This window comes from Taeniopygia guttata, chromosome 10 (genome assembly GCF_048771995.1).
Source record: "Taeniopygia guttata chromosome 10, bTaeGut7.mat, whole genome shotgun sequence".
NCBI lineage: Eukaryota > Metazoa > Chordata > Aves > Passeriformes > Estrildidae > Taeniopygia > Taeniopygia guttata.
In genome coordinates this window covers 18,730,452-18,756,263 of record NC_133035.1, presented here as the reverse complement: position 1 = coordinate 18,756,263, position 25,812 = coordinate 18,730,452, and the positions used below count along the sequence as shown (strand labels likewise).

At 43.1% G+C, this 25,812-nt stretch overlaps 1 protein-coding gene and 1 long non-coding RNA gene across 12 annotated transcripts in view; one reads left to right on the top strand and one right to left on the bottom strand.

Moving 5' to 3' along the window:
• The window catches only part of MEGF11 (multiple EGF like domains 11), a 253,415-nt gene that overhangs the window by 203,443 nt on the left and 24,160 nt on the right, over positions 1–25,812 (top strand). For 9 of the 11 annotated variants that reach the window (XR_012057601.1, XR_012057600.1, XM_030281844.4 and 6 more), the window contains 7 exons: positions 11,950–12,096; positions 14,629–14,763; positions 17,963–18,091; positions 20,902–21,030; positions 21,723–21,851; positions 24,296–24,424; positions 24,572–24,805. Coding sequence is in view for 9 of the 11 variants with exons in the window: in XM_030281844.4 (XP_030137704.2) it covers positions 11,950–12,096; positions 14,629–14,763; positions 17,963–18,091; positions 20,902–21,030; positions 21,723–21,851; positions 24,296–24,424; positions 24,572–24,805 (1,032 nt within the window). In the remaining 2 variants the exon portion in view is untranslated. The remainder of the gene's footprint in view (positions 1–11,949; positions 12,097–14,628; positions 14,764–17,962; positions 18,092–20,901; positions 21,031–21,722; positions 21,852–24,295; positions 24,425–24,571; positions 24,806–25,812) is intronic. The other 2 variants (XM_072933990.1, XM_072933988.1) reach the window with 1 other exon arrangement.
• LOC140684792 (uncharacterized) overlaps positions 18,783–25,812 on the bottom strand; it is a 28,398-nt gene continuing 21,368 nt past the window's right edge. Inside the window, exon 2 of the long non-coding RNA XR_012057604.1 lies at positions 18,783–21,524. This is a non-coding gene — a long non-coding RNA (uncharacterized lncRNA). The remainder of the gene's footprint in view (positions 21,525–25,812) is intronic.

The following is a 25,812-nucleotide window of genomic DNA, read 5'->3' as shown; positions in this document are numbered from 1 at the left end:
ACCAGGTTGGAGTTGCAATGGTGACAGGGCTCTGTAAGGTGGAGATGTTGACAGCCAGAACCAACACATATTTTGTCAATTCTGTTCCAATGTTTTTTCCACTTGGCTTGGCACCAGACGCAAGGATAAATTCTGCTCCTACCAGTTTGAAAGTATGTCATTTAAGAAACTCTTCAGCTAGATAATTATATTTTCATATGAAGGAGTATGGCATCAGTGAAAGATTAATCTTATCTGCAGTTGTTGTGAACTGGGCCATGATGTGTATTGCAGTGCATTTTATTAATATGAGGTGATAAATAATTCAGGCTGAAATTTTTGCTTTCTGATTTTGGTACTAATTAGGCATGGCCTGAAAAATATCAGAAAAGTTCAGGATCATGGAACTTCTGAAGGTTCTCCTGCCCACTCACACTAAACAGAGAATTCACGTGGCTTTCTGATCCTAATAGCCACAAAACTTCATCTGAAACAGCATATTCTGTATGTTCATCCCAGATGTGGGACTCCCTCTTGATGTCTGTGTTTTATGTAAAGATCAAGGGGAAGATTGAGCCCATTTCCTTTAAAGTGGTTTCAAGATGTTACTGATATAAACCTTCAGGGACTGATAGATGGTAACAGCATGGAAGAGGACTGGCAAAAGAGGGAAAAAGTCCTGTCCAGAGTAGCACACAATGTAAGGTAATGGCACCCTGCCATCCTTTTATTATGTCATGACTGCCACCCAAGACTATTATTCAGGACAATGACCTTCTGTGGATACCAGCTGGGGGAAGGTAATTTTCAGCAGCTGAGTGTCCCTGGCAGATGGGAAGATGATGAAGAGATCCCCACGTCTCAAGCAGGAGATCACAAAGCTGTGCAAACCAGCTGGGTGCATAAATGAGCACAGAGGCAGCAAGCTGCTCCAGCTGTGCACATCCCCTCCCTGGCAGCTCCCTGGGGAATTGCACATGTGCAGCCAGAGGCAGGGGCTGGATCAGCTCTGGGGATGGTTGTACCTGGTGTCACTGCTGCAAATCACCAGCCAAGTGGCACGTGGGGCCACCAATGGCTTTGGAGATAGCCCAGCAAGAACAGGAGCCCAAAAGTACATTAGCAAAATTCTCTCGTGTGGTAAAAACAAAATGAAACTTGTTGAAATGTTGGCCAAAATCAGATCTGTGACCTGCTGATGCCATGCAGAGCTGAATTTCCCTCCACAGGAAGGAAATGGGGGATGCAGTGACACTGAGAGCCCAGCCCTGCACTGGATGGATTTCTCCAGGTTGGGCATGTGTAACTTCATGTGTACAAATAGAACCCTGGAAATCCAAACAAGAGGTGCTCGTATCTACTGCTGGGTTAAAAAGGAAAGGTCTTGCTCTCAGAGGACCGAGACTTGATTGTTCAGGCTGTTTTTAAGGATTAATAAGGATCTCTTTCTCCACCTTTGATTTAGGTACAGACACTTCTGTGCTTGCAGCTCTGTGTGTGTGCACAGGTCCCTTAGAGCTCCCAACACATCAGACATTTGTGGAAGAGGTTTTATTTTATGTACACTCAGGTTGAAATGAAAATGCTCAGTGCTAATTACGTTTGGTTAATTAGGGGTCCTGCACACACTGAATCCACAGAGGGAATGGAAACACGGAAGTGGTACATTGTAGAGCAGCTCCATGTCCTTTGCAAGCAAACAGATCCTGGAGAAGCAGGATGAATGTCACCTCTCCCAGGTGAGGGAGATCCAGGCATTGCACTATCCTCATTAACCTCCTAATCTTAATAGAAAAAAAAAAAAAAAAAAAAAAAAAAAAAAAAAAAAAAAAAAAAAAAAAGAGGGAGATCCTCTCCTGGATGCTCAAGTGACAATGACAACTTTATAAATTTCAGTTTGGCTCCTCTTAATTACTATAATCTGAAAGTGGACAGAAAAGGACCAGCTGCTCTGGTGGCCTTGCTAGGTGAGCAGGATGACAGTGCTGCTGTGCCAGATGTAATGCTGAGGTTCTGGAGATGACAGCTCCAGCTGCATCACCTGTGGGGATGCAGGATGAACTTCAAACTCCCTCAGCCTGATCCCATCTCAGGCAGCTGCTGGCAGCAGGTTTTGTGCCAGAAATGGCTTCCTCACAGATTCCAGGTAGCTTGGAAACTGTGTAGCCTTTAGCTGCTTCCCTCAGTAATCCCTCAATAATTAAATTAGAGCTGCTGGCCTGTCCTCTGATTTCTGGAGGTGCTTGACCAGAGCCAGGTAAGGTTCCCTGGGAAGACAGACCCAGGTGTTGCCCATCCTGCCCCTAAGACCTGAGTCCATCCATTTTCCCACTCCCAGACTGACCACAGGCAGAGCCACAGGCCTGGCTGCTCCTCATGCTGAGCTCTGCTCCTCCCTGAGACGAGCCCCTGTGCTCCAGGTTAATTGTGGCAGTGTGTGTTTTGTTACCCTTTCAGCTCTTACACTGGGTTTAAACGGGAAATGATCTATTCCACTCCTTTAAATGCTAAGGTCAGTTAAAATCCTGTTTATCTGAATTCCTTTAATCTGAAATGCTGTCTTATCTGCATCTTGTTCTGCCTTTTTTCTTGTGTGGTGCTCTGGTTTTGCAGAGTTGCTGTGGCAATGGTATCTCGGCTCCCCACTGAGCTGGGGTACCCAGAGGCTCCTCTCAGTATCCAAAGTTTATTCACTATATTTTAACATCCCAAAGAGGTGTGGGGAAAATTAGCCTGGTGCTGTAGATATGAAATGGAAAACATAAAAGTGTGTATCCCATAGTTAATCATAAAAGAAGCCCATATAGATTTTCCTTAATTAATCAGGATGGCAAACACAGGTATGCAAATGATGCATGCTGCTGAGGAACAAACATCTTATTACCTTGGTGCTTTACACCTCCAGGCTTCATTCCTGGCTCATAAGAGCTGCCTCCCTCTTTGCTGTTGCACAGGAAATCAAAATACACATTTCACTCTCCTTTACAAGCCCAATCACTTCCCCACGTTGCCAGAACACAGCTCCTGATGGTCCCTGCTCGTGTCCAGCTGCTGTGGGAGTCTGGAGCTGCAGGATTTTACCTGGGGGTGTGAGGGAGGTGCTGCTGGGCACAGCCCTGGGCAGCTCCAAGGGACCAGGCTGCAGGGCTGGGAACATTTGCAGGCTGGCAGTGACATCTGCACTGTCACTCAAACACAGAAACGTGTTTCTTGACTCCTGTGGACACATTAATTCAGGAAAACTGATAAGCCTGTTACTCCAGGGAAAGCCTTTTTGAATTTTAAAGGAGAAGTGACCACGTTGACGGGAGCTCTAAGGTATTTTTAACTTCATTTTCTCTGAGTTCTTTGCAAGGAGGTGAAAAATCCTTGAAGGAAAAACCCCACCCTTTCTATAAAATACATTTTGTTGGTATTTATATGAATTTTCTTTCATTGCAGCTGTATCAAATTTATAATCTTAGAGCCAGATCCTGTCCTCAGCTGTACTGGGTTGAAGCCTAAATAATTCTAGTCATTAGTAGATCAACCTCACCTATGTGATGATAAAACTGGGAGCTGGTTTTCCATGCCTATTTAAAACCAGAAAAAAATCTAGGACTTGTTTCATGTACCTGCAGCTTTTTAGCTAAAGATCCAGAGTGTTTTAGAATTACAATGTCATGGGTTGACTTTTTTTTTCCATCAGATTGTACTATTGGTTTGTAAGACAGAGCCTAAAATACCAGAATGGAGCAATAGTAAGTTCCTATTAAACATGCATTTTCTAGATGTCTAGTCCCATTATCTGCACCATATTTTGCATTTATCACTTCTGGCAGTCTTATCTGAGATTTTTAAATTAATAATTTATTTCTGTGATTATTCTGTTTCCTTACATTAGCTTTAAATGGACAGGAAAACTAGAAATTTCTAGAGTCAGTCTAAAATGGTGCATTTTAACCTCCCTCTTGGCCTCTGCCTTTCCAGTGTGAAAATCTTTTCCATATGAAAGGTGTGCTTACTCACTGGATTCGACAAGTGCCCTTTAGTGTATGAATGTAAGATAAGCTTATTAGAAATTAGCTTTAATTTTTCATTGACTTAATTTCAAGTGAGTTGATAAGATTTTAATGTCAGGCTCTGCTTAAAAATTCTCTCTTTGACAGGAACCTTTAAGTATGGTTCCTGCTGATATAGGGCTAATTTTCAAAAATATGAATTCTGAAGTTATATCAAACATTTCATTGATGTCCTGACATTAATTATGTCTGTGCCTTCCTTGGCAGGTATCTGGGGGGCTCCTAATTTTCATCTGAGGGAGGTTTAGTTGTGTTTGTCCTGTGACAGATTTTGTATATATTTCACCTTTTGTGAAATCAGTTGGATTTTTGCCACTCCTTCAGTAGGAGTTGGATCAGACCCTCAGACTATAATTAGCAGCTGCAGTAAGCCTACTGCTAAACTTCAGCATGTATGCAAATCTTTGCAGTAATAATCTTATAAACACAGAAGATACACAAGTTTGTTTATCTTTATATTTATTTTTGGGTTTAATTTTGCTTAATAAAGGACAGCTTTTAAATTTTTGAGAGAAGACAGAGCTTGGATGGCATCCTGGGTGATGCTAATTTAATGGGCTTTAAAAACATGAGACTTGACGTTAGAGGTACCCAGCCCTTTTCCATTTTAATGTGGAGACATTCTATATATAAGCATGGCTGTGTGTACAATAGTCACCTATAAATAAATGTGGGCGAGAAGTGGGGAAAAATTATTTGTGCACATTTCAGCAGACTGAATCCTGGCTGCTGGCATGCTGGGTGTGAAAGGAGGAGAGGGAAGAGTGCTCAGCAAACAGCCTGCAAGCTAAAATGAGGTGTGGATATATATTTTTATATTTATATAGTGGAGAGACTGTTTACAAGAGCAGGTAGTGACAGGTCAGGGGGGAGTGGCTTCACACTGCCAGAGAGTAGGGTTAGATTGGATGTTAAACAAAGTAGAAATATTCTTTATGCTGCCTTCCCTGTGAGAGTGGGCATGCCCTGGCACAGGTGCCCCGAGAAGCTGTGGTTGCTCCATCCCTGAAGTGCCCAAGGCCAGGTTGGACAGGGCTTGGAGCAGCCTGGGACAGTGGGAGGTGTCCCTGCCATGGCAGCGCCTGGGAATGGGATGATCTTTAATGTCCCAGCCCAAACCATCCACAATTCTATGATATATTATGTTCTTCATGAAAGAGTTTGCAGTGAAAAATGTTGTAAACATCTTCCTTCCCCTCCCACACCAAGGAGAAAGGGTGGAATTTCACCATCATTGACCACAAAAGGCTGTGGTTGTGCCCCAGCTCTTGCCCAGCTGTTCTTTACTCATGGTTTAGTTCAGGAGCTTGAACATTTGCAGCAGGAAAAGAACCCAGCTTTTCCCAGCTACCAGTTCCTCCTGTTTGCCTGCTGAATGTCTGCTCAGATCTTCCCCAGCCTTCTCTTCCCTCCTGGCCTGAAACTGTTCCCAGCACTTGAGAAAGAGGAAAGCTCTGAAGATGAAGCAGGGCTGTGTAGGGCTTGACTCCTTTTAGCCCCATTTTCTGCAGGTCTGCCCTGCCTGCTCAGGGCAACCCTTCCCCTGCAAGAGTGCACCCTGGAGAATACCCTGGAGCAAAGGGAACCAGATCATCCTTAATTTTAGCAAACATTTTGACTTGCCTAATTTCTTGTGAGGTAGGTCTCTTGCCTCAGAAGCTTTTATTGCATAAATTCCCCGGGTTGGGTGATTCATACCTGGAGATTTCTCTAGATAATTAAAAATAGGGGTAGGATTAGAGCTCCACAGAGGTGCATTAGGCTCTAAGTGTATTACTTGCAGGAAAACACTTACATTAATGGGTGCATAAATCGCCCCTGTACAGATGAGAGAAGGGACAATTTAGAATTTTTCCCTGGCTGCAGGGAAGGGCTTATTCTTCATTATTTAGGACCAGATCATGGAGCTTTTATTTAGACTGATGGGCTGTTACACTCAGGAGTTGCCCCTCTGAATCCACTGGTGAAAGATGCTCAGCAAGAGAAATAAGGGCTCTATGGCAGCAATTTGGGAAAAAAATAATTGAAAAAAGCATTTGAGAACACCACCGAAGTTCATAGATAATGTGAGTGTGGTTGCTGTTCTCTGCTGAGTAGTTTCACTATATAAAAACAAAAATAGCTTATTTGCAGACTAGATGAGCAGCCATCAATTCTTAATGTTTCCATTTAATTTTATGAGAGATCCCTTTATGTTTTCTTCTATCTGCTGTCCTCCCAACACTGATTTTCTCATTCTTCAGCATTCTTAAATGCTGAGCTGTCAGAAATTGTGCTGTGGTGCTTCTGACTGGCTCCAAGTCAAATACTTCAGGGTTTGCCTCAGGTAGGAATAAATATAAAGATGCAAAAAGTGATAGAAAAGCATCAAGAATTCTTTGTGAACTCTTGTTCAAGCTCTGTGATAGCCCCTCTGAGCAGCTGATCCACAGCTTGGACAGTTCTTCCTTGTGTTCTCAGCGAATTGCCTTTTCCCTTTTGGAGACTGAAGCAGCAAAAGAGTCTCTGCTTAGGAAAGCACAAGCACCTAACCTCAGATACAATTTAAACAGAATTTACAAGAACAGAAGTGTAACAGCAATGAGAGTCTCAGGGAAAGATAAGAGGATAAGGTTAAAGAAAACATGAATGTGTGATTATAGAAGTCATTATCAGAAATAAATGTAGAAATCAGGAGGCCAGGGCAGGATTCAGGGTGACCTGGGTGGCCTCTGGCTCTGCCCCTGGCACAGCCACCTGGGCTGCTGCCAGTGGGATCCCTGCAGGTGTGGCAGAGAGCAGAGGGAGAGTCTCCTGCTCCTCCAGGGAGCAGCCCACGCCAGAGATCACACACACTGAGGCATTCCCATCCTGTTCCCAGTACCCTCAGCTCCCTGCTGGCCTCTGCCCACACCTCCCACCCCAGGCAGCCTTGCAGCATCAGCTGGAGGGTGTGTGCTGTGCTGGGCACCTGTCAGCAGGTACAAAGCACCTCTGAGGCTCCATCCTGCCAGACACGAGCCACCAGCATTCCACATCAAAGCCAAGCGTGACTCACCAAACCTCAGGCCTTCACAGCATTGCCTGCATAAATCCTGTGCCTATTTTTGCATCAAAAGCAGCTCTTTCCAAAGCTATTCAAATGCCAGAAATAAGAGATTATTATGACTTCATGTCATGTTGAAAGACAGGTGGAGGAGAGCACAATGTTTGTGTTGGATTCAAATGTCTGCTGAAATCATTCCTGTCATTCCTAATTGATGTTGCATCTGTCTTTAGCTTGGGACTATTGAGGGAAAAAAGAAAAAAAACTGAAGATCTTATTCAGAGAAATAATTACAGTTATACGCTGGTAGATGTAAAATTAAAGTACTTGGGGGGGAGGGAGCTACATCCTATAATTTATCAAATTCCTACATCCCTGAAAAATAATTAGATCCTGGGCAGTGTGCAGGCACTGCTGCAGAGGCTACTGTCAGGGGGATAGCAGTGGTCAAAACCAGGCCACTGGTTCTCATTTATTCCATCCATTTTTGCTCTTTTATTGTGTTTGGAGTATTAGTTTCCAACTATCCAGAGACACACCAGAGAAACAATGGCAGCTTTATTAAGAGCCAGAGACGTAATCCCCAAGCATGAGTGCAATTGCAGAAGCTGGAGAGCGAAAAAAGGGAGTTCTGCTTTTGTCTGGCTTTCAGGAATTTTCCCCTCCAAAGTCCTTCAGCATGATGTAGTTATGGGCAGCACTAAATCTGCATTACTTTGACAAACTTTCTTGAAGCCGCTGAAGATTATTAACAGAAGCAGCCTGTGAAGGAGCTCTTCAATAGATGCCTCACATCCCAGTTGTATGGCTTGGGGGGCTTTTTCCTCTTCTTTTTCTTGCTCCTTTTCCTGATGCTTGTGTGGATGTTGGACTAATCCATCACAGTTGATTTCTAAATTTGAATACAAAGACTGATTTCATCTGGTCAAACTTGAAACTGCTCCATGTAAGACAGACACAAGTTTCTATCAACAGCTTCCCACTGCCAGAGGGCAGGGTTAGATGGGATATTGGGACGGAATTCTTCCCTGTGAGGGTGGGGAGGCCCTGGCACAGGTGCCCAGAAAAGCTGGAGCTGCCCCTGGATTCCTGGAAGTGTCCAAGGCCAGGCTGGATGGGGCTTGGAGCACCTTGGGACAGTGGAAGGTGTCCCTGCCCATGGCAGGGGTGGGACAAGATGAGCTTTAAGGTCCCTTCCAACACAAACTATTCTGAGATTCTGGGATTCTCTTTCTCCTCTACCTCTCCCTGCTGCTTTCCTTTATCAGAATTACCTGCAGTTCCACTTTGGAAGATCCCTGCCCAGCCAAATGGCTTCAACTTCGGGAAGCCTGGGCCGAGTTACCCCAGATATTCCCCACATCCCAGACAGCAGCTGCTTGGACACTTGCTAGGAAATTGTCCTGGAGGGGCAGGAGTTTGGAGCAGCTCTCCTGTGTGGTTGTCCCTTGGAACAGTGCAGTTGTGACTGCTCTGATGGGCTGAGTTGAGCCCAGTTTGTGTTTTCCACAGTAATTCAGGCCCTCAGGACTGTTCTTCCTCCCCACCAAGTGTGCAAAGGAGGTTGGTGTGGGGAAAAGGGAGTGAAGCCACTCCTGGGATTGTCAGCTAAATGCCATGTACAGAGCAGCCCAAAGGGAATCCCACTGGAAAGCAGCCAGTGCTTGCAGAAATCCAATACCCCAGATCCTGCTGGGCCATGGAGAGTTTGTGGCTGCTGTTTCACAGATTGAACTAAAGCCACAGTGGACTCTGCTCTTACCTGGGCTCTGTCTTACTGCAAAAGTGCAGATCTTTTGCCCATGTCCAGTGGATAACTATAATTTTATAAGTTATGTGAATTTCATCTACAATTCAGCCCCAGAACATTGTTTAAAAATGTCTTGGAAGTGTAATTTTATACCAGTGTCTGCAATTGTGAACCACAGCCTCGGGCTGGCAGATAATTCCCTGGTACCCAGGCAATAGAGTTTATGTACAGAGCTGCTCCCTGCAGCTTCAAGGACTTCTGATAGTTGTCTTTCTAATTTCTACACCATGCATGAGAAACCAGGACTTTGTTCATAAATTAGGAATCTGTGGTTGTAACATGAGGTAATACAGAGGTGTGTCAACTTCAGCAGGTTTTGTAGTTCTGGAAATTGAAAACTAATTGCTTATCAGAAATGTTCATCAGCAAGTTCCTAAATAAATATTAAAGTTTTACATTACAGAATCTTGCTGCTTCACTGACTCTGACTGTAAAGTAGCTGGGAGGAATGGACTCCCCCTTCACATGCTGTCAGGTTAGGGAATTGTAAAATTAAGGTGCTTTTTGCAGCACAATTCCATAAGACTTGCATGTCCAGATGCAATTTTAACTTCTCATTTATATTTGCAATTCAATGCATGTAGGAGCCTTCAAAAATGAAGTCTTCCATGAGAATTAACTTGAAGTAATAAAAAGTCATAAAACCTGATTGCGGCACCACATCAGTTGTCTTCTGGAAATGTACAAATAAATAAGGGTTGTAATGGGTGCCAGTGGCTTCTGGAAAGTCTCCTTTCCCCCCTTTCCATTTTGCTACAGCAACCAGCTCCACAATGACTCATTGCCTTCGTTAGGAGAGGGAAGACATCCCTCATTACTCATTACCAAAGGAAGGGCTTTGCTGCTGCAAGCATAGCCCTGGCATTCAAATTCAGGTACCTTCCACAAGAAAAGAGTCAGTGTCATTCTTCCCCAAACTTTGTCAAAAGAGACAAGAAATAATGCTGTTTAATTGTCCCCATTTATAAATAGACATTACACAATGAAAAAATCGTAATTTTAATGCTGCAATCGGGAGGAAGAATGCACATTTTTCTGTGTTTATGTCTGAATTTCAGTTCAGGGAGCTCACACTGAGACTCAAGGCTATAAGTGATCATCTATATGTATTTATAAATACAATCACATTTATTTATTTAAAATTTATCATCTGACTTTTTAATTACAGAGTACTGTGTATAAAGACATAAATGCACACACAAAACACTCGTTTAAGTAATCCAAGGATATATTTGATTTCAAAGGGATCAGGGAAGACTTCAAATAATTGTTTTTCTTGGTTTTACTAATACAAATCTTCCTTGTCTCTTTTCATGGTCCCTTTTTTCAGATTTATTTACTTGGATATGAAAGAATTTAGCTTGTATTAAGTTTTTACTGTATTTTAATGTGGTTTTTATTAAGCTGTACAGAATGGTCCATGTCTCTTTATAAATAAAGCTAAGATCATGTATTACTAGAAATCACATTTCAAACTGTTCTTTTGCCAGACTTGGTTAAGATTTTCTAGGAAGGGACATTATAATTGTATGATTAATCTTCAGAAAAGGGAAATTTTGGCTCTGCAGTATTTCTTACTGTGTTAACTTCAGAGATTTATAAAACCAACTTGAAACTGCACTGTAAGTGTATTTATAATGACTTTCAGCTGATTTAATAATGCTCAGGGTTTGGTGACTGTACAGATCACAGCTCCCCAAATGCAGTGCATTACCTCCAGCATCCAGATGAAGTTATCAGAGGTGCAGGAAATGATTTGGATTGTGTTTCTGCAGAGAACTGCACTAATCCAACCCCTGGGCTGCTTTGATCCCACTGTGGGACATGTGCATGGGTGATAAAGAACATCTCAGGCCAGGGATTGTAAAGAACATCTCAGGTTGGGGATGGTGAAGAACATCTCGGGTCAGGGATGGTGAAGAACATCTCAGGTCAAGGGTAGTAAAGAACATCTCAGGTCGGGTTTGGAAGCCCAGCTGGGGCGTGTGGGTACCCCTCGATCTCAGAGCCAGGTTCCCCCTGGGGTCGTGTTCTAAGAAAAATTTCCAAGCCAGTCTCTGATCCATTTCTGCTGTTTTAGGTGCTCCTGCCAGTGCCACTCCCTGCAGCTGGCACTGCTCAGTGTCCCTCTTAGTTCATGCTCCTGCAAACCCATCCAAGGAGCCCTTGATCATGCAAATAGCCCTGCTAATTGCAGGTATTGGTACTGCCTTATTCCAGTGGAGTGAGAGCTTCTCAGACACAGTGTGCAGGATCAGCTCCTTCAATCACATTTATATGTGACAAGCCATGGCACAAGGTTGTTTTTAAAAATCACCAGTTTAAACAAAGCCAGTTGAAACCATGCCAGAAGCCTTGTGTTAAGTTTCCTGGCTGTGTGCTCCTTTCAGTGTTCCCAAGCTTTGCTCTTCATAATAATAAATATCAAACCAGTACCCTGGGAAGCACTGGGAGCTGGATTGGCAGGTCTCAGTCTCCATTTAACATGCAAATGCTCAGCCTGTGCTCACATATGGCCACTTGCTGGATCAGAACTCAGTTCATTCACACAGAACTGGGGAGTTCTGGGTGGATGTGGGTATTTGCACAAAACACCAGAGCACAGAGGTTTAAGCCAGGAAGGGAACAGAACACAAAATAGAGCTTAATTTACTTGTGTTCAAGAATCCAAATACTGAACATGTTTTTGCAAAATCCTGATCTTTCTTTTTATGGTCGTCCAATTCACAACAGGTAAGTAATCAGGCTTCAATCAACTGCCTATTTCCAAACCAGTTATTTGAGCTATTTTGTGACTTTAAAACTATTCCTGATCTTCATCTCTTGGATGACATGCAGAGTTTCTTTAATGGTGCTGAGGACTGAACAGGTGCCCACTAACACCTACAGAATTCACCTCTCTGGCATTTTCTTAATTTTCACTTTATTAAGCAGATCAAAGAGGAGCTGTTTCCTTCTCAGACTCCCTCTCTGGCTCTGAGGGACTGTGAGGCATCAGTCCAGCCAAGCATTTCTTTGATCAATGAGCAGAGTAAGAGTTGTGGAAAGCCTAACGTGTGGCTTTGTGTCCTTAGGCATCCACTGTGACAACATCTGCAGCCAGGGCCGCTGGGGACCCAACTGCTCCATCTCCTGCAGCTGTGAGAACGGGGGATCCTGCTCCCCTGAGGATGGAACCTGTGACTGTGCACCGGGATACAGAGGGCCCTTGTGCCAGAGAAGTAAGATTTCCCATAGCTGGCAGAATCAAGGCAGAAATGCTCCTTTATGACACCAGACACAAATCCATGGTTTCTGAGCTGCTTTAGCTCATGACTTCCTGAGGGCAAAAGAGCCTGGAAAATGCTCCTTCATCAAGAACTCTCCTGCACTGAGCTGTGCCTTGTGTTTCATCTTCTAATCACACCTGGAGGTCACAGGTGACCTGGAAGGAGGAGCAGCACCTTTACAAACCTAAGCTGGCAGGACACAGATTTGCAGTGAAGGCAGACCTGTTATACAGTCAGCCACCACCCATCATATCATGACAAGTGGATGAGTGTTGGCATCAAAATAACAAGGCAATGTTTTATTAAATGCCAGAAAAAGAAACACAGCAGCCCAAAATAGCTCCTGTTTGATGCTCTGCTGCTACATATTAAAATGTACCAGGCAGATAAAAATCCTCTCATTTGCTTTATCTGGGAAGCTGCATTTGCCCCATAGGGACCCTAATTCACTGATCCAAACTACACCAACCATCTTCCCATGTAAACAAGAAGTGGATTTGTCTTTCTATTCTGCTCAGCACTTCTTCTTGCTGTAAGACATTCTGCATGCCCAGTTCATATATCCCTTTGATTTTACCAGTTACACTTGACACTAGAACACACTCATCTCTAAAAATAATTTGTAGCTGACAGTTTTTATTTAACGCCATTATAACAATGCCCTCTAGTACTGCTGTCATTAATGGCCTATAAGCATTTCCATTATAAACCCCAATTTCCAGGTGCTTCAGCATATCTGTGTAGCTGTAAAACCTCTCTCCAAGGCTAAAATGTGGAACTCAGAGCTTTAGGGAGATGAAGAAGAAAATGTTTTACAAATTTGAAACCTTTAGAGTGCAAAACTTCCAGAAGTTAATAGTTTCTGACCTTTCTGAGATGAAAAAACCCAGCTTGGTTCCATCAGCTGCTGGCATGCAGGCTACAAGAGCAAACCGTGCCCAGTTTGCAAGCCCAGCAATCAGGCTGCTCCCTGAGGGTGTTTGCTAAGGATCTAATGGAGAGAAATTTTCCTCCCCAGTGGGGTGACAGCAGAGGGATCCTGTGGATGCTTCTGCTATTGCTCTGTAAGCATTTGGCCTGGGAATCCAGCTTGCTTCCAGCTCTTTTCTGAGATTTGAGCTCAAGAATACCTCGTGAACAGGAGACCTTGCTAAGCTTGTTCTCAAAATCATCCACATTTTTCTCTTAGAAATTAATTTAGAAACAGGATTTAGGCTGTTTTATTACAAGGCAGAGCTGAGGATGATACTAAAGATGATACTCAGCCAACTTGTCCTGTCCATGTAATCAGGATTACATGAGACACTGGGATGGTTTAGTGCTCTTAAGCCTGCAGAAATGTCTCCAGGAATGACCCAGGTTGTTTTATAGCTACTGCATCATCAACCAACCTGTCAGCTAAGCTCCAGCTGGAAATGTGCAGTGGGGTAAGAGCCTGACACCCTCTGAGAACATACAGTCCAAGAGAAAATTCTCATTTGCTGGAAAAATAGAACAGACATGATTTAGTAACCACTGAGCCAGAACTATAGAACAGAGAATCACAGGAGTAAAAATAAAAACATATAAAGTTATTTTTACTGTCACTTACTGCAATTTAACATTTCTTTGTGTTATGTATTGCTGCGAATGTTTGGACAGTGGATGCTTTTTCACTCTACATGCTCTTAGAAGCAAAAATCTGCTTTTAGAAGAGATACTGAGGCATAATCCTGATTCTGTACCTGATGTACAAATTCTATAATAATTTCAATCCAGGTTTTAGGCAAAATAAGCACACAATCCATTACAAGTTTACCCAGCTATCTGGTGTGATTACTGATTCAAATCAGGTGATTTTGTATGGTGTTACATGATTACCATTATTGGGTTCTGTTCATCACTTGATGGCTGTTGCTCCTCCCAGGAAATGTATAAAATTACTGCCCCAGCTGAGCACAGGCATTGCACCAGATAGGTTTGGAAATCAGCTTTTGGCAGAGTAGTTTTGACATAAAATATTGTTTCCTAATACACCTTCTCTGATTTCTTGACTCAATTACCATTTCTGTTGTCTGTACATGTATGCCAATTGTTTCTTTTCCTGTCTATCCTAAAACCTTTGGAATGTGTGTTATTAACCATATCTGCTGTGAGGTCTCAAACATCTTAAACTCCTGTTTTGTCAAAGTGTCCAGGTCAGAGAGACTCAAATGAATGTCCTGAGAGAGGCTGCTGAGAACTCCGCTGTGGTATTAAATAGCCAAGGACTTCCATGAGGAAGGAAGGTGGGAATGTTTGAACACAGGAGCAGTTTTACCAGAGCCTGCACTTTATTGAACATGCAACAATCCAACAGCATTCATCGTTTCAGCTGTCCACAAAACCGCGGTTGATAAATTAAGAAATATTGGTTTGGGATTAAGACAGACAGAGAATTCTCGAGCTCTGAGTGATGAGAAAATGTTGGAAAACCTGTGACAGCTTGGTTTGTTCTGTTTGCAGTTTGCCCCCCCGGTTTTTACGGCCACCACTGCAGCCAGCCGTGTCCCCAGTGCGTGCACAGCAATGGTCCCTGCCACCACGTGTCCGGGCACTGCGACTGCCTGCCGGGCTTCTCCGGGCCCCTCTGCAACCAAGGTACCGCCTCCCTGCCGGGCTCCATCCCAGCCCCTGCCTTCTGCACTTCTTTCACATCCCAAGCAAATCTTTCCTTCCGAGGGAAAATGCAAACAGGTACTCTGTCACCCTCTTGTAAATACGATGTGCTCCTGGTTTCATAAATAAACCAGCTCTGCCACACTGGATTGAAATGACTGTGGAATGAGACACCTGCTGTAAATACATCAGCATCCAATGGCTTCGTTTTTCTGTCTGCTCAGCCTGTCCTCACCTGAATGTTGAGATCACCTTCATGTGAACTTTGCAGGACAGGGAGGTACTGGTTAAGGTAAAGGCCAGCTCAGGTGAGCAATCCTGAACAGCCAGTTGTGCACAAAACCTCATTGGCACTGTGCAGAACCTGGCTGGGAATAGCTAAAACCATGGACACAAGTGGAGGAGACAGGAAAGTTTGTAGTGAGGTAGGGAAGTGAGTTCATTTTCACAGGTGAAGAGGAACTTCAGCTCCCCAGACACCCATAACCTTTCTGTACCTTTCAAGGTTCCACATTTCACTCCAGGTGTCATTTTCATCCTAAAAATACACACAAAATCCCTCAGCCTTTTGCACTCTCAGTTGCTGCATACTGCAGTGGGTATTTTCTACACAGATATTTAAAGGAAGTGATTTGTAGTGGCCACTGCCCTGTGAAGTCTCCATCCTTGCCAAAATTGAATGACACTTTCAATGACCTGGTTTTCAGTAAGTTGGGATTGCAGGCAGCAGTTACCCAAAATCATTAAACATAGATTAAATAATAACCATGGAGGTTTTTTTTTTCCTGTGCTGTATAGTCAACTAAACATTACACCAATTAATTTATTAAAATGAACGTATTTCAGTGAATTTGTCCATTTTATGTGAAACGTTAGCCAGATTTCAAAGCGTAAGCAGGTCTAATTATCCTCTTAAGAAAACTATTTTATTTTTGCTCAGATGTTCAGCACTTCTGGTTTTACTTTGAAATGTTGATCTATCTAGCAAATTAATCTTAAAATATTCATGTCCTAATTAAAATCCATTTGTGTTGCAGTTTGTCATAATGAGTTAACATGTAACTTTATTTTGTAGAAAGAAAAATGCTAATTAATTTTCCATTAGAAAAACGTGAAATTTAGATTTCACTTCGGAATTTTCATTTCCTTGTGCCATTGGCAGCAGGAACATTTTTCCACCAGCAGTATGTGTATGTGAGGAACTGTGTAACCCTCAAAACTGCACAGGTTGACTCAGTTGTACCAAGGATTCTGAGCTGCAAACAACTAAACAGCTGCTTTATGAATATCTTTCACAATCCCAGAGCGAGATGAGTTGATAATAACTTGTTATCACTGCTAGAGCACACCTGACATCCCACAGGGACTTTGGGAGTCCCACTTCAGAGCTTTCTGAGCTAATTAACATCCCAATCTGTGTTGTACAGTCAGGCTGCTGCTGAAGGAAGCAGCATTAGGCCTTGTTTTACAGCTCTCTAAAAATGATTGAGACATTTAAAAAGGGCTTGGATTTGGATCTTACATCTTCACAAGAGTCTCTCTGTCAGTCCACAACCAGGTGCTTAAATGAGAGAGAAAAACCATTTTGTCATCCCTCTGTGCTGACATTCCAGAGGGCATCATCCCATTTCCCAGAGACAAGGGGAGCTCCTGTGGAGGGAACCCCTCTGCCAGCTCTGCCCTTGTGCACCAAAGCACCAAAGAGTGACCTGGTCCCTTTGCCAGCAGCTCTGTTTGGATCAGTATATGCCCTGATCCATCAGTATTCCATGGTGCAGAACAATTCAGCTCCTCTTCTAAGGAAGTCCTTTGAGAATTCCATTTTTTGTACATACAAACCCCAACCTTCATTGAGGTGGTGTTGCCTATCTCCATCTCAAAGACGCCATAAAAGAGTGCCTGGAGCTGCTTCATGGAGAGCACTGGAAGGGAATATTGGTGTGGCCTGTCCAGGAGCCTGGGCTGACAGATGAGTTCAGTTTTTGCTGTCTGTGATAGGAGCATTCTGCTTTCCTTCTTTCTTTGTGTATTCTTTCCATCCTGGCTGTGTATTGTGCTTAGTTTTATCTCTTTTCACTAAGGAACAGTTTCTGTTTAGCACACAGCGTGAAAGCCAAACCCAGCTTTATCCACTCCTACAGATAAGTCCATAGTCTATAGAAACACAAGCAGAAAACAATACTCTGCTGTTGTAAGAGCAGAGGATGGTATATTATATAAAAGCCAATGAATCACGGCTCAGGATTTCAATCTGTGGCTGATTCACAGTCAGGATAGAGTGAGGTCACCTGCAGAGACTACTTTTGAGAAAGTGAGAGAGGCTGAAGTGGTAAAACAGCTGCATAATTCAGGGAAGTGCCTTAATCACTTTTTTGACATTGCTATTATTTACCAGGATACAAGTCCAGTTCCATTTGTTACACTCTTTGCAAAGATGGACTGTATGTTTTATCTTGTTTTGAAAATGCATCAGTTTTTGTCAGGGAACACAGCCAATAAGAGCCCAGAAATGAAACATTTCATTCATTACTGAGCAGAGCTTTCCATCAACTTTAACATTAAAGATTTCCAATAATTTGGTGGGAGGTTGAAGATCTACATGTCTATTAGTTTCCTGTCACTGTGCTTAGGATGACTCTGGAAAAAAATTGAGAGTTTCTTTTCTTCCAACTTCACTTAGGTGGGCACACAGGGAGAGGTGCTGATTTTGTTGGGATGCAGCACATTTGTTAAATAGCTCTCAGTCAAACAGATATATAGCACACATAAATATAAATATAAATATAAATCCTTGAAAATTAGATCAGTCCCAGCCACTCACTTGTGGCTGCTATTCAGTGAATTATCTTAAGTTTTTCTTGTTCTCTTCTTTTCCTAATGACCCCTCTTCTCTGTTTTGTCTCTTCTCTTGTAATCCTTCCATACTGCCCTTCAATAATTGTTATCTTATGACTATATTAGCTTCATTTTCCAGCAGAAAAATGGATTTTGATATTACTCTTTTCTATTGTTTTCACTCCTGGGATGCAAACAAAATGGGCTCGAATACTTTTCCTTCTTTCCAGAGGAATTTTGCTTCATCAAAGACAAACCGTTGTAATTAATTTTATCGCTAATTGCTAAATATTGAGTCCTGTGATTTCCTCACATTCCTTTTGAAGAGCCTGCCTTGTGTTTTCAGTGTGTCCCAGTGGGAAGTTCGGGAAGGACTGTGCTGAGGTGTGTCAGTGCACCGAGAACGGGACCTGCAACCCCATCGACGGCTCGTGCCAGTGCTTCCCAGGCTGGATAGGCATGGACTGCTCCCAGAGTAAGCAAAGGGTCATTTTCCATCTCTGCCTTCACATATCCTATTTATGGGTTTGTTTAGTGCTTTCTCAAAGTTAAAGACAGATTCTGGGGAAATCCCTGTTGTATTACAGCCAGTGCCTTACTCTCTTTAAAGCGGATTTCTTTTAATTAATCTAAGTTAGCTTTGGATTGAATTCGTTTCTGCATTTGGAGTTTGCAGAAGCCCTGACTGGCTTTTATTCCAGGAAAGGGAGGCCATAAGCTCTTATCAGAAAAGAAAGCTCTATGTTCCCTTTTAATTTCTAGCTGGATTCCTTTTTATTTATTTTTCTGAAATAGTTTTCTTTCAGCTATTGCATTTAGACATTATTAACCAGTAAATGTTTTCATGTACCAAATCCCTAGAATTGAGAAATTAGGTAGCTGAAATATTTCTATTAAATGTAATTTAATTGTAAAAGTCAATGTGGTCTTGTAGGGATGAAGGATTTCTTTCTCAAAATTGCCCAGGTAGAAGATTGGCATTTGCTGATCCCAAAGTGTCATTTCCTGAGAGCATCCCTTAATTGAAGCTAGATCACAGAGGGAGGCAATATCCGATCATTCAGAAATGTTACTTCATATTCAGGATACAACTAGCATATTAGACAGCATTCCAGAGTAAAACATATTAAACTCCAAGTGATAAAGCAGGAATCGGATAAAAACAGACGGCTGTAATTTTGCTTTTATTGTGTGTCTTCCACAGGCAGAATATTGCTGTCACTCAAAAACAGCAGGAAAAAAAGGGGAAAAAGACAGAAAGCTGCACATATTCCTCATTATATTTAGTCATCTGATTGGGAAGTGTCTGTTAGTGTCTGTTAACCTTGCAAAAAGATGGTTTTCCTCACAGAGTGAGGCAGGCCAGGTCAGCAGGAGCCGTTCAGCAGGCAGCCTCTGGCTGTGGGTGCTGTGTCTGGATGAGCACAGGGGGACGTGGCTCTTTGCTCAGTTACTCCTTGCACACAAAGGGAGCTTCTCCCAAGGTGACCCTGTCCCACTCCAGGCTCCCGTGGGCACCTGGCCTCCCCTCCCGTTAACCTGGAATGACCTGGACTTGGAGCTGCTCAGGAGATAATTTTAGCTCCACTCCAGAGCCAGTTCTGGATTCACTAACAGCCCCTGCAGCTCTGCCTTAGAACAGCATTGGAAAAGTATTTCTGGTTGCTTGTAGCACAAACACTTCAGGCCAAATCCTGCTCAGCTTTACATTGTGTGAGTCCAGTGACCTTTGCTTTATTTACGTCATGGCAGGGTTTTTTTGGCCATTCATTCTGGCTTTAGAGGTGTCTGTCAAATGCCAGAAACTTCCATTTCTCATCCATGGAACCATTGCCATCCATGGAAATAGGCCTGGTGTCTGTACTTTCAGGTTTCCTGGGAACTGTGCCTTATTAATTCATGTCTTTAGCAGGAAGCAATGGAAAATGCTTTTTAAAGCAAAAATATAGTTGTTATATTGAAGGCCTATCATAATTTCGGATCTTTTAGTCTGGCACTAATAACTGTAGCTTACTGCATTCATTTCTGGAGGGAGGCTTACAATAACTTTTTTTAATGTATTAATATTGTACTTGTTGAAATATAAAATAGACCCAGAGATTTTAATTTAATATTAGCCCCCCAACAACAATAGAAATCTGAATTTGTGGATGGGAATTCATACTGGAAGAAGTTTTCTTTACATTTTTCCATGATTGGAGTAGCACTCTGTGCTTCAAATGAGTGTGGTAATTTTAGTGGTTGATTGCATAGCAGAGTAAACCTGAATAGCTGGGCTTTATTATGCAAGAATTCCAGTATGTCAAAAAGAAAATTAAATTACCTCCATATCTTGCAACCCTGCCTAAATTGTCCTCACAGATTATGCCAGTGAGGCATGGAGAGTGGGCACAGGACAGAGCGGGGTCATGCTGAGGGTCACTGCAGCACAGACCTGATCCTGCCTCCTGCCCCACACAGAGGATCACAGAATCACAGAATCCTGGGATGGTTTGGGCTGAAAGGCCATCCCTGAAGCCCATCCCATTCCACCCCTGCCACAGGCAGGGACACCTTCCCTTATCCCAGGCTGCTCCAAGCCCCAGTGTCCAACCTGGCTTTGGACACTTCCAGGGATGGGGCAGTCACAGCTTCTTTGAGCAACCTGAGCCAGGGCCTCACCACCCTCAATGGAAGGAATTTCTTTCCAATATCCCATCCATCCCTGCCCTCTGGCAGTGGGAAGCCATTCCCCGTGTCCTGTCCCTCCATCCCTTGTCCCAAGTCCTCTCCAGCTTTCCTGGAGCCCCTTTAGGTCCTGGAAGGGGCTCTGAGCTCTCCCTGGAGCCTTCTCTTCTCCAAAATGAACATTCCCATCTCTCCCAGCCTGGCTCCAGAGCAGAGGGGCTCCAGCTTTTGCAGCATCTCCATGGTCTCCTCTGGACTTGCTCCAGCAGCTCCAAATCCTTCTGCTGTTGTTCCCCAGGGCTGGAGGCAGCTCTGCAGCCTCTGAACAGGGCAGAGGGGCAAACTCCTCTCCATCAACCTACTGTGAGAAATCCCTGCACCAGGGAGAGGTTATAGGGTGGCACCAGGCTTTGGAGAGCAATTGGTGGCTTGGAAAGACCGGCCACTGTCCAGCAAGGACTGGTCACTGTCCAGGAGTCACTGCCAAGCTCAGCAGTGTGAGGTTCTGCCTTTGCTGATATCTCACGGGTTCTCCCTTTATTGTTGCTCCTCCACAGCACTAACACAGTACCATTGCTTTCTGTTTTGTCAGCTGACAAATGTTTTTTATTTTCATAGCTTGTCCCACTGGGTTTTGGGGCCCTGATTGCTTTCATTCATGCAACTGCCACAACGGAGCACTGTGCAGCCCCTACGATGGAGAATGTAGATGCACCCATGGTTGGACGGGGCTCTACTGCACTCAGCGTAAGCCTTTCAGAGACAGGGAATCTGTCAAAGCATGTGCTGCTACCTCGTGTCTCTTCCAAGTACTGCAGTTTTCCCTGGAAAACCAAATGCTACTTACTCCTGATAACCTCACATCACCCCTAAGAAAATAGTCCTGAAGCTTTCCAAGGTTTTTTATGCCTTTGGCACTCGGTAAAGGAGGGGAAACCATTTAGATTATTGATTCATTGTTAGAATTTGCACAGTCAGTGTCCCTGCTTGTTAATGCCCCAGTATTTATGGTCTGATTTAGGAAAATGTTAGTGATTTCTCACCCTAGTGCCAAATTACCAGTATGAAAGAGGAGATCCAGTTCTGGTGAGCCTTTTATGAAGGTTCTTTCACTTGCAAATAATTGATTGATCCCTGGTCTTCCAGAGAGTTTCTGTTTAGCATCTTCTTTCACTTCTTGAAAATGTAGTTTGTATAGATGGGTCAAGTTTTCATTCTTCTGAAACACTCAAGAGGCAATTCTGTAAAGATGAGAAACATTACTTCAAGAAAATTGTCTGTCACAGTATCTCTGCATTTAGACCATCAAATAAATGTCATTAAATATACAGAGGCTGAAAATCCATAGATTTATACACCCACATACTTTGTGCTGATAACACATCTGTATTTGACTTTCAGCTTATTTCTTACTCTTTCCTTGCTCTGATTGCTGAAAGGTTGCCCAGCTGCTTTTTATGGGAAGAACTGTGCCAATGTGTGCCAGTGCCAGAACGGAGCCGACTGTGACCACATCACTGGGCAGTGCACGTGCAGGACAGGATTTACAGGCAAACAGTGTGAGCAGAGTAAGTACCAGTGACCTCAGTCCTCTCTTTCTCCAGAGAGGGGGGTGTGTTTCAGAATTCTTGCACAAACTGGCTCTTAAATGAGGTGTTGCTGTCAGCAGACAATGACCCCAGGCACCTTATATAATCCATAGGGAGGAGAGGGCACCTCTGGAAAACTGGGCAGTTTAAGCATAAATAAATTCAGTGAATCCCTACAAATTGGGCCTTTCATTCCCAGGCTAAAGTTAAATGAGAGAAAGCAAATCCCTGCACTCAGTGCTGACTGGATGGGGCCTTCCCAAAAAACTTGTACCTGATAAAGGCACCCCAGCCCTGAGGCTGCCTCAGGCCTTGCCAATGCTGCTGAGAGCAGCAGCCCCAGGTTTCCCAGTGTACAAAGACAAAAGGGTTAAAAGCAATAAGTCCTTTCTGCTCTCTGCCTTCCAAAGAATATTGGGGATATGGGGCTTTCCCACAGAAGTTATGATGTAGACATGGACCAAATAAAGATTCATCTTTCCAAAGAAAGCAGATCAAGGAAAACAAGGTTGCTTGCCATTTTGGGAAGGATCTATGTTTAGCTTGAGTAGTGAGTGTTTCCCAATGAACCTCAATTCCCTTGCAAGGGATCTGGAATGTTTTCCTGGAATTGTTGTCCATGTCCTACTGGAATATTTAGCAGGCTGTGCCAAATGACTTCTTTAAAGAACACAGAACAAGGGTCCTGAAAACTGGATGTGTTGTAACTGGATAATTACTTGTTTGTCCAGTAAATTCTCACCCACTTACTGGGATTCTAAACACAGGTGAAATCCACTTCATCTTCCCAAGGCACTAATTCCACAGGGTTCCCTCACTTTTTTTGGCAGTAGGGTAATTCAGTAACTTTCCTGCCAGATTTGCAAGGGAAGGCTTTTTAACTGCAGCATGCTACGTGGATCTTTATAGAAGAATTTGTGCACATAACTTAATTAATAAATATGTTTTTGCACACACTTGCATTCAGCAAAGTGAATATCTCAGGGCCAAATTTGTGTGCTCTTGGGGGATTGCACATGGCATCACTGTAATCCTGTAAGTGGCCAGCTTCCTGGAATTTGGGGACACCTTTCACTGCAGCCACAATGAAATTAGGAAACTAAAGAATCCCACAAAGAACTGCACAATAGCAGATTTTATACAAGGAGCTGCTTTATGATTTAACCCCTGTATAAACGCGATGCTTTCTTTTCTATACAAACTGCAAATGTATTTATTTACTTGTTTTTCTACTGTTTATTCTAAAAGAATCTCTTCATTAAGGCTCCTTCCTTCTCCAAATCCTGCTGAATGGGCAGTCACACTGCATTGCAGATGAAATGCTTAATTGCAGGCATCATTTCTGTGGTGCAGTCCCAAAATTTAGGCCTTATTCATTTTAAGTAGGCTGCAGGCTGATAAAAGAATGAGCATTAATTGTAATAATTTTATCTTTTTTCTTTGTTTGAGTACCAACAGATACAATTTTAATACACACTGCAAAAATCAATAAACAGATACTGGCTATGGTTCTCTACTTAATATTAAATTTTGGCTACCAGAAGCTACTTTGAGACTGACACTGGGGAGGTGTTGTCATGCAATGAAAAACATTTGCAGTGACACACAAGGAGTCACATCTTGAACAATATATTCCACAGGATCACAGCAAGAGTGCATGTTTTCAGTAATGCAGCTTCTCCGTGGAAATAAGTGGGATGTGACAGACATTGTTTCTTTCAATTTATTCTTGAATAGTGCTTCCAGAAGTACAGTAAGCTGCCTACAGATTTATTGTAATAGCCCATCATGGTAATTGCATGAATAAATTTCTCAGCTGGACATTCAGGTATTTTGTCTTTGATAGAAACACAAAGACAGGATAGAAATTCCTTCTGTAGTAGGAATCCTGACACCGAAGCAGAGCAAATCAAACCATTCAGATGCTCAGTTCTGAAATTCCACCTACAGAGTTCTATTCACCTGGCACTGGTGTGGATGAGTAGGAAAGCATGTGGGGTTTGTTTGGTAAAGGCTGTTGGGTTCATATTAAGGTCCATTAAAACTTTTCTTTGCAAGTCCCTCCCTGAAAAAATAAAACAGGTAGGTTGGTGAAGAATGCTCAGCTTTGTTGTCTACAGCTTCTGAGCTCAAGCTCTGTTAAATTCTGAACATTTGTATTACACATCAGGTCTTCGAAAGCCTTTGTACCTATCATTGATTTAATTCTATGAATTTTCCAGAAAGTTACAGCTTAATAAGTAACAAACTGCACACAGAATACATTTAGCTCCTGCTTTAGACTAATAATAATTTCACATAAGGGTGTTATCCTAGAGATCCTAAAACCAGGGAGACTTCTCTATGGGATTTCCCATGGCAAGTGTTGTGCCCATTCCCAAAACCAGAAGAATTCTTCCCAATGTTTTTCTTTGGCTCCCCAGAGTGCTCTCCAGGAACATTTGGTTATGGTTGCAAACAATTGTGTGAGTGCATGAACAATGCAACGTGTGACCACGTCACAGGCACTTGCTACTGCAGTCCAGGCTTCAAAGGAATCCGATGTGATCAAGGTACAGTGGAATTCTCTCTGTAAAATCCCTCTCTCCCTCTCTCTCTCTCTCCCTCTCCAATGATGTACTTGCCTTAAAAAAAAACAGTGTTTCAAAAATGAAATGTACGATTCAATTTACAGTGTGTTATGAATTACTTTTTAACAGCGGCTCTTATGATGGAAGAATTAAACCCCTATACTAAAATTAGCCCTGCTCTTGGATCAGAGAGGCACTCAGTGGGAGCAATCATTGGAATTATTATTCTCCTTCTAATTATTATGGTCTTGCTGGCACTCTTTGTGTGGTATCGACGGAAACAGAAGGAGAAGGGCCATGACATGCCAAGTGTATCTTACACTCCAGCCATGAGGATGACTAATACAGATTACTCACTTTCTGGTAAGGGTCTTTTTATGTTAATCAAATCCAGACTCATATTCCTGTCTGTTGGGGAAATACAAGTTTCTGCGATGTGTAACATGTGTTATTGAATCTCAAAAATAATGACACTTCCATTCTTCCTCAGAATACCATGGTCTTTAAACACATAAATGGCACAGGAAAGCAAATATAAATCTGATTTAAGCTGCTTTCTGTGTTGAAGTTGATATGGGATATACCCAGGCAGGAAATCTGCTGCATGGAATTTTGAGTCATGTGCATTCCTGTTGCGGTGCAGAGATGTTTCCCTTTGTGAAACCTTGGGAAGCCTTTTTTGGTTTGAGAAGGGAGATTGGCTGGGTCAGTCCTAAGGTTTTGGTTTTGTCTGTGTTGCAGTTTGTGGCTTGAGGTGTCTGTTTGTTGTCACTCTCTGCTGTGTGCAGACCAGTCCTTGTCACACAGACAGCTGGTGGGAATCGTCTTCCCAGGAGCTGAGGAAAGCAGGAGAGAGGAAGAGAAAGGCTCTTCAGGATCAAAGCATTCTTCCTTCTTTCTATCCTCTGCTACTGCTGTGGAGGACAGCTTTTCTTGACAGATTGTCTAAATTTTGGAGGATGTGATCTCCTTTCCAACGCTGTCATTCTTACTCATTCCTCTCTGGCAAACATCAGGGATGATGCCAGGCAGGAGATGGCTTTACTTCCTTCTGGTTTCTCCACTGTCTCTGGGGATCTTAGGGTTTACTGCTCTCTGACTTGTTCTCTTCTTTTTAAATGGCTGAAACCCCAAGTCCAGGTAAATACAAGCCTCGGGGCAGGCAGGGGTTGGCCCAGCAGCTCTGCTTCCCCAGGCCTGCAGTGCCTTTTTCTTTTTGCTTTCTACTCTAAATGCATGAGGCCCCTTGGCTTGTCTGCTGTCTCAGGGTGGCACAGCTGGAAGCTTTTTATGGACTTCCCTGCCAAGGATGTGCCTGGAAGGAGCCTCTCCCATTAAGGCAATGATAGTGATGCCTGCTGTAATAACTG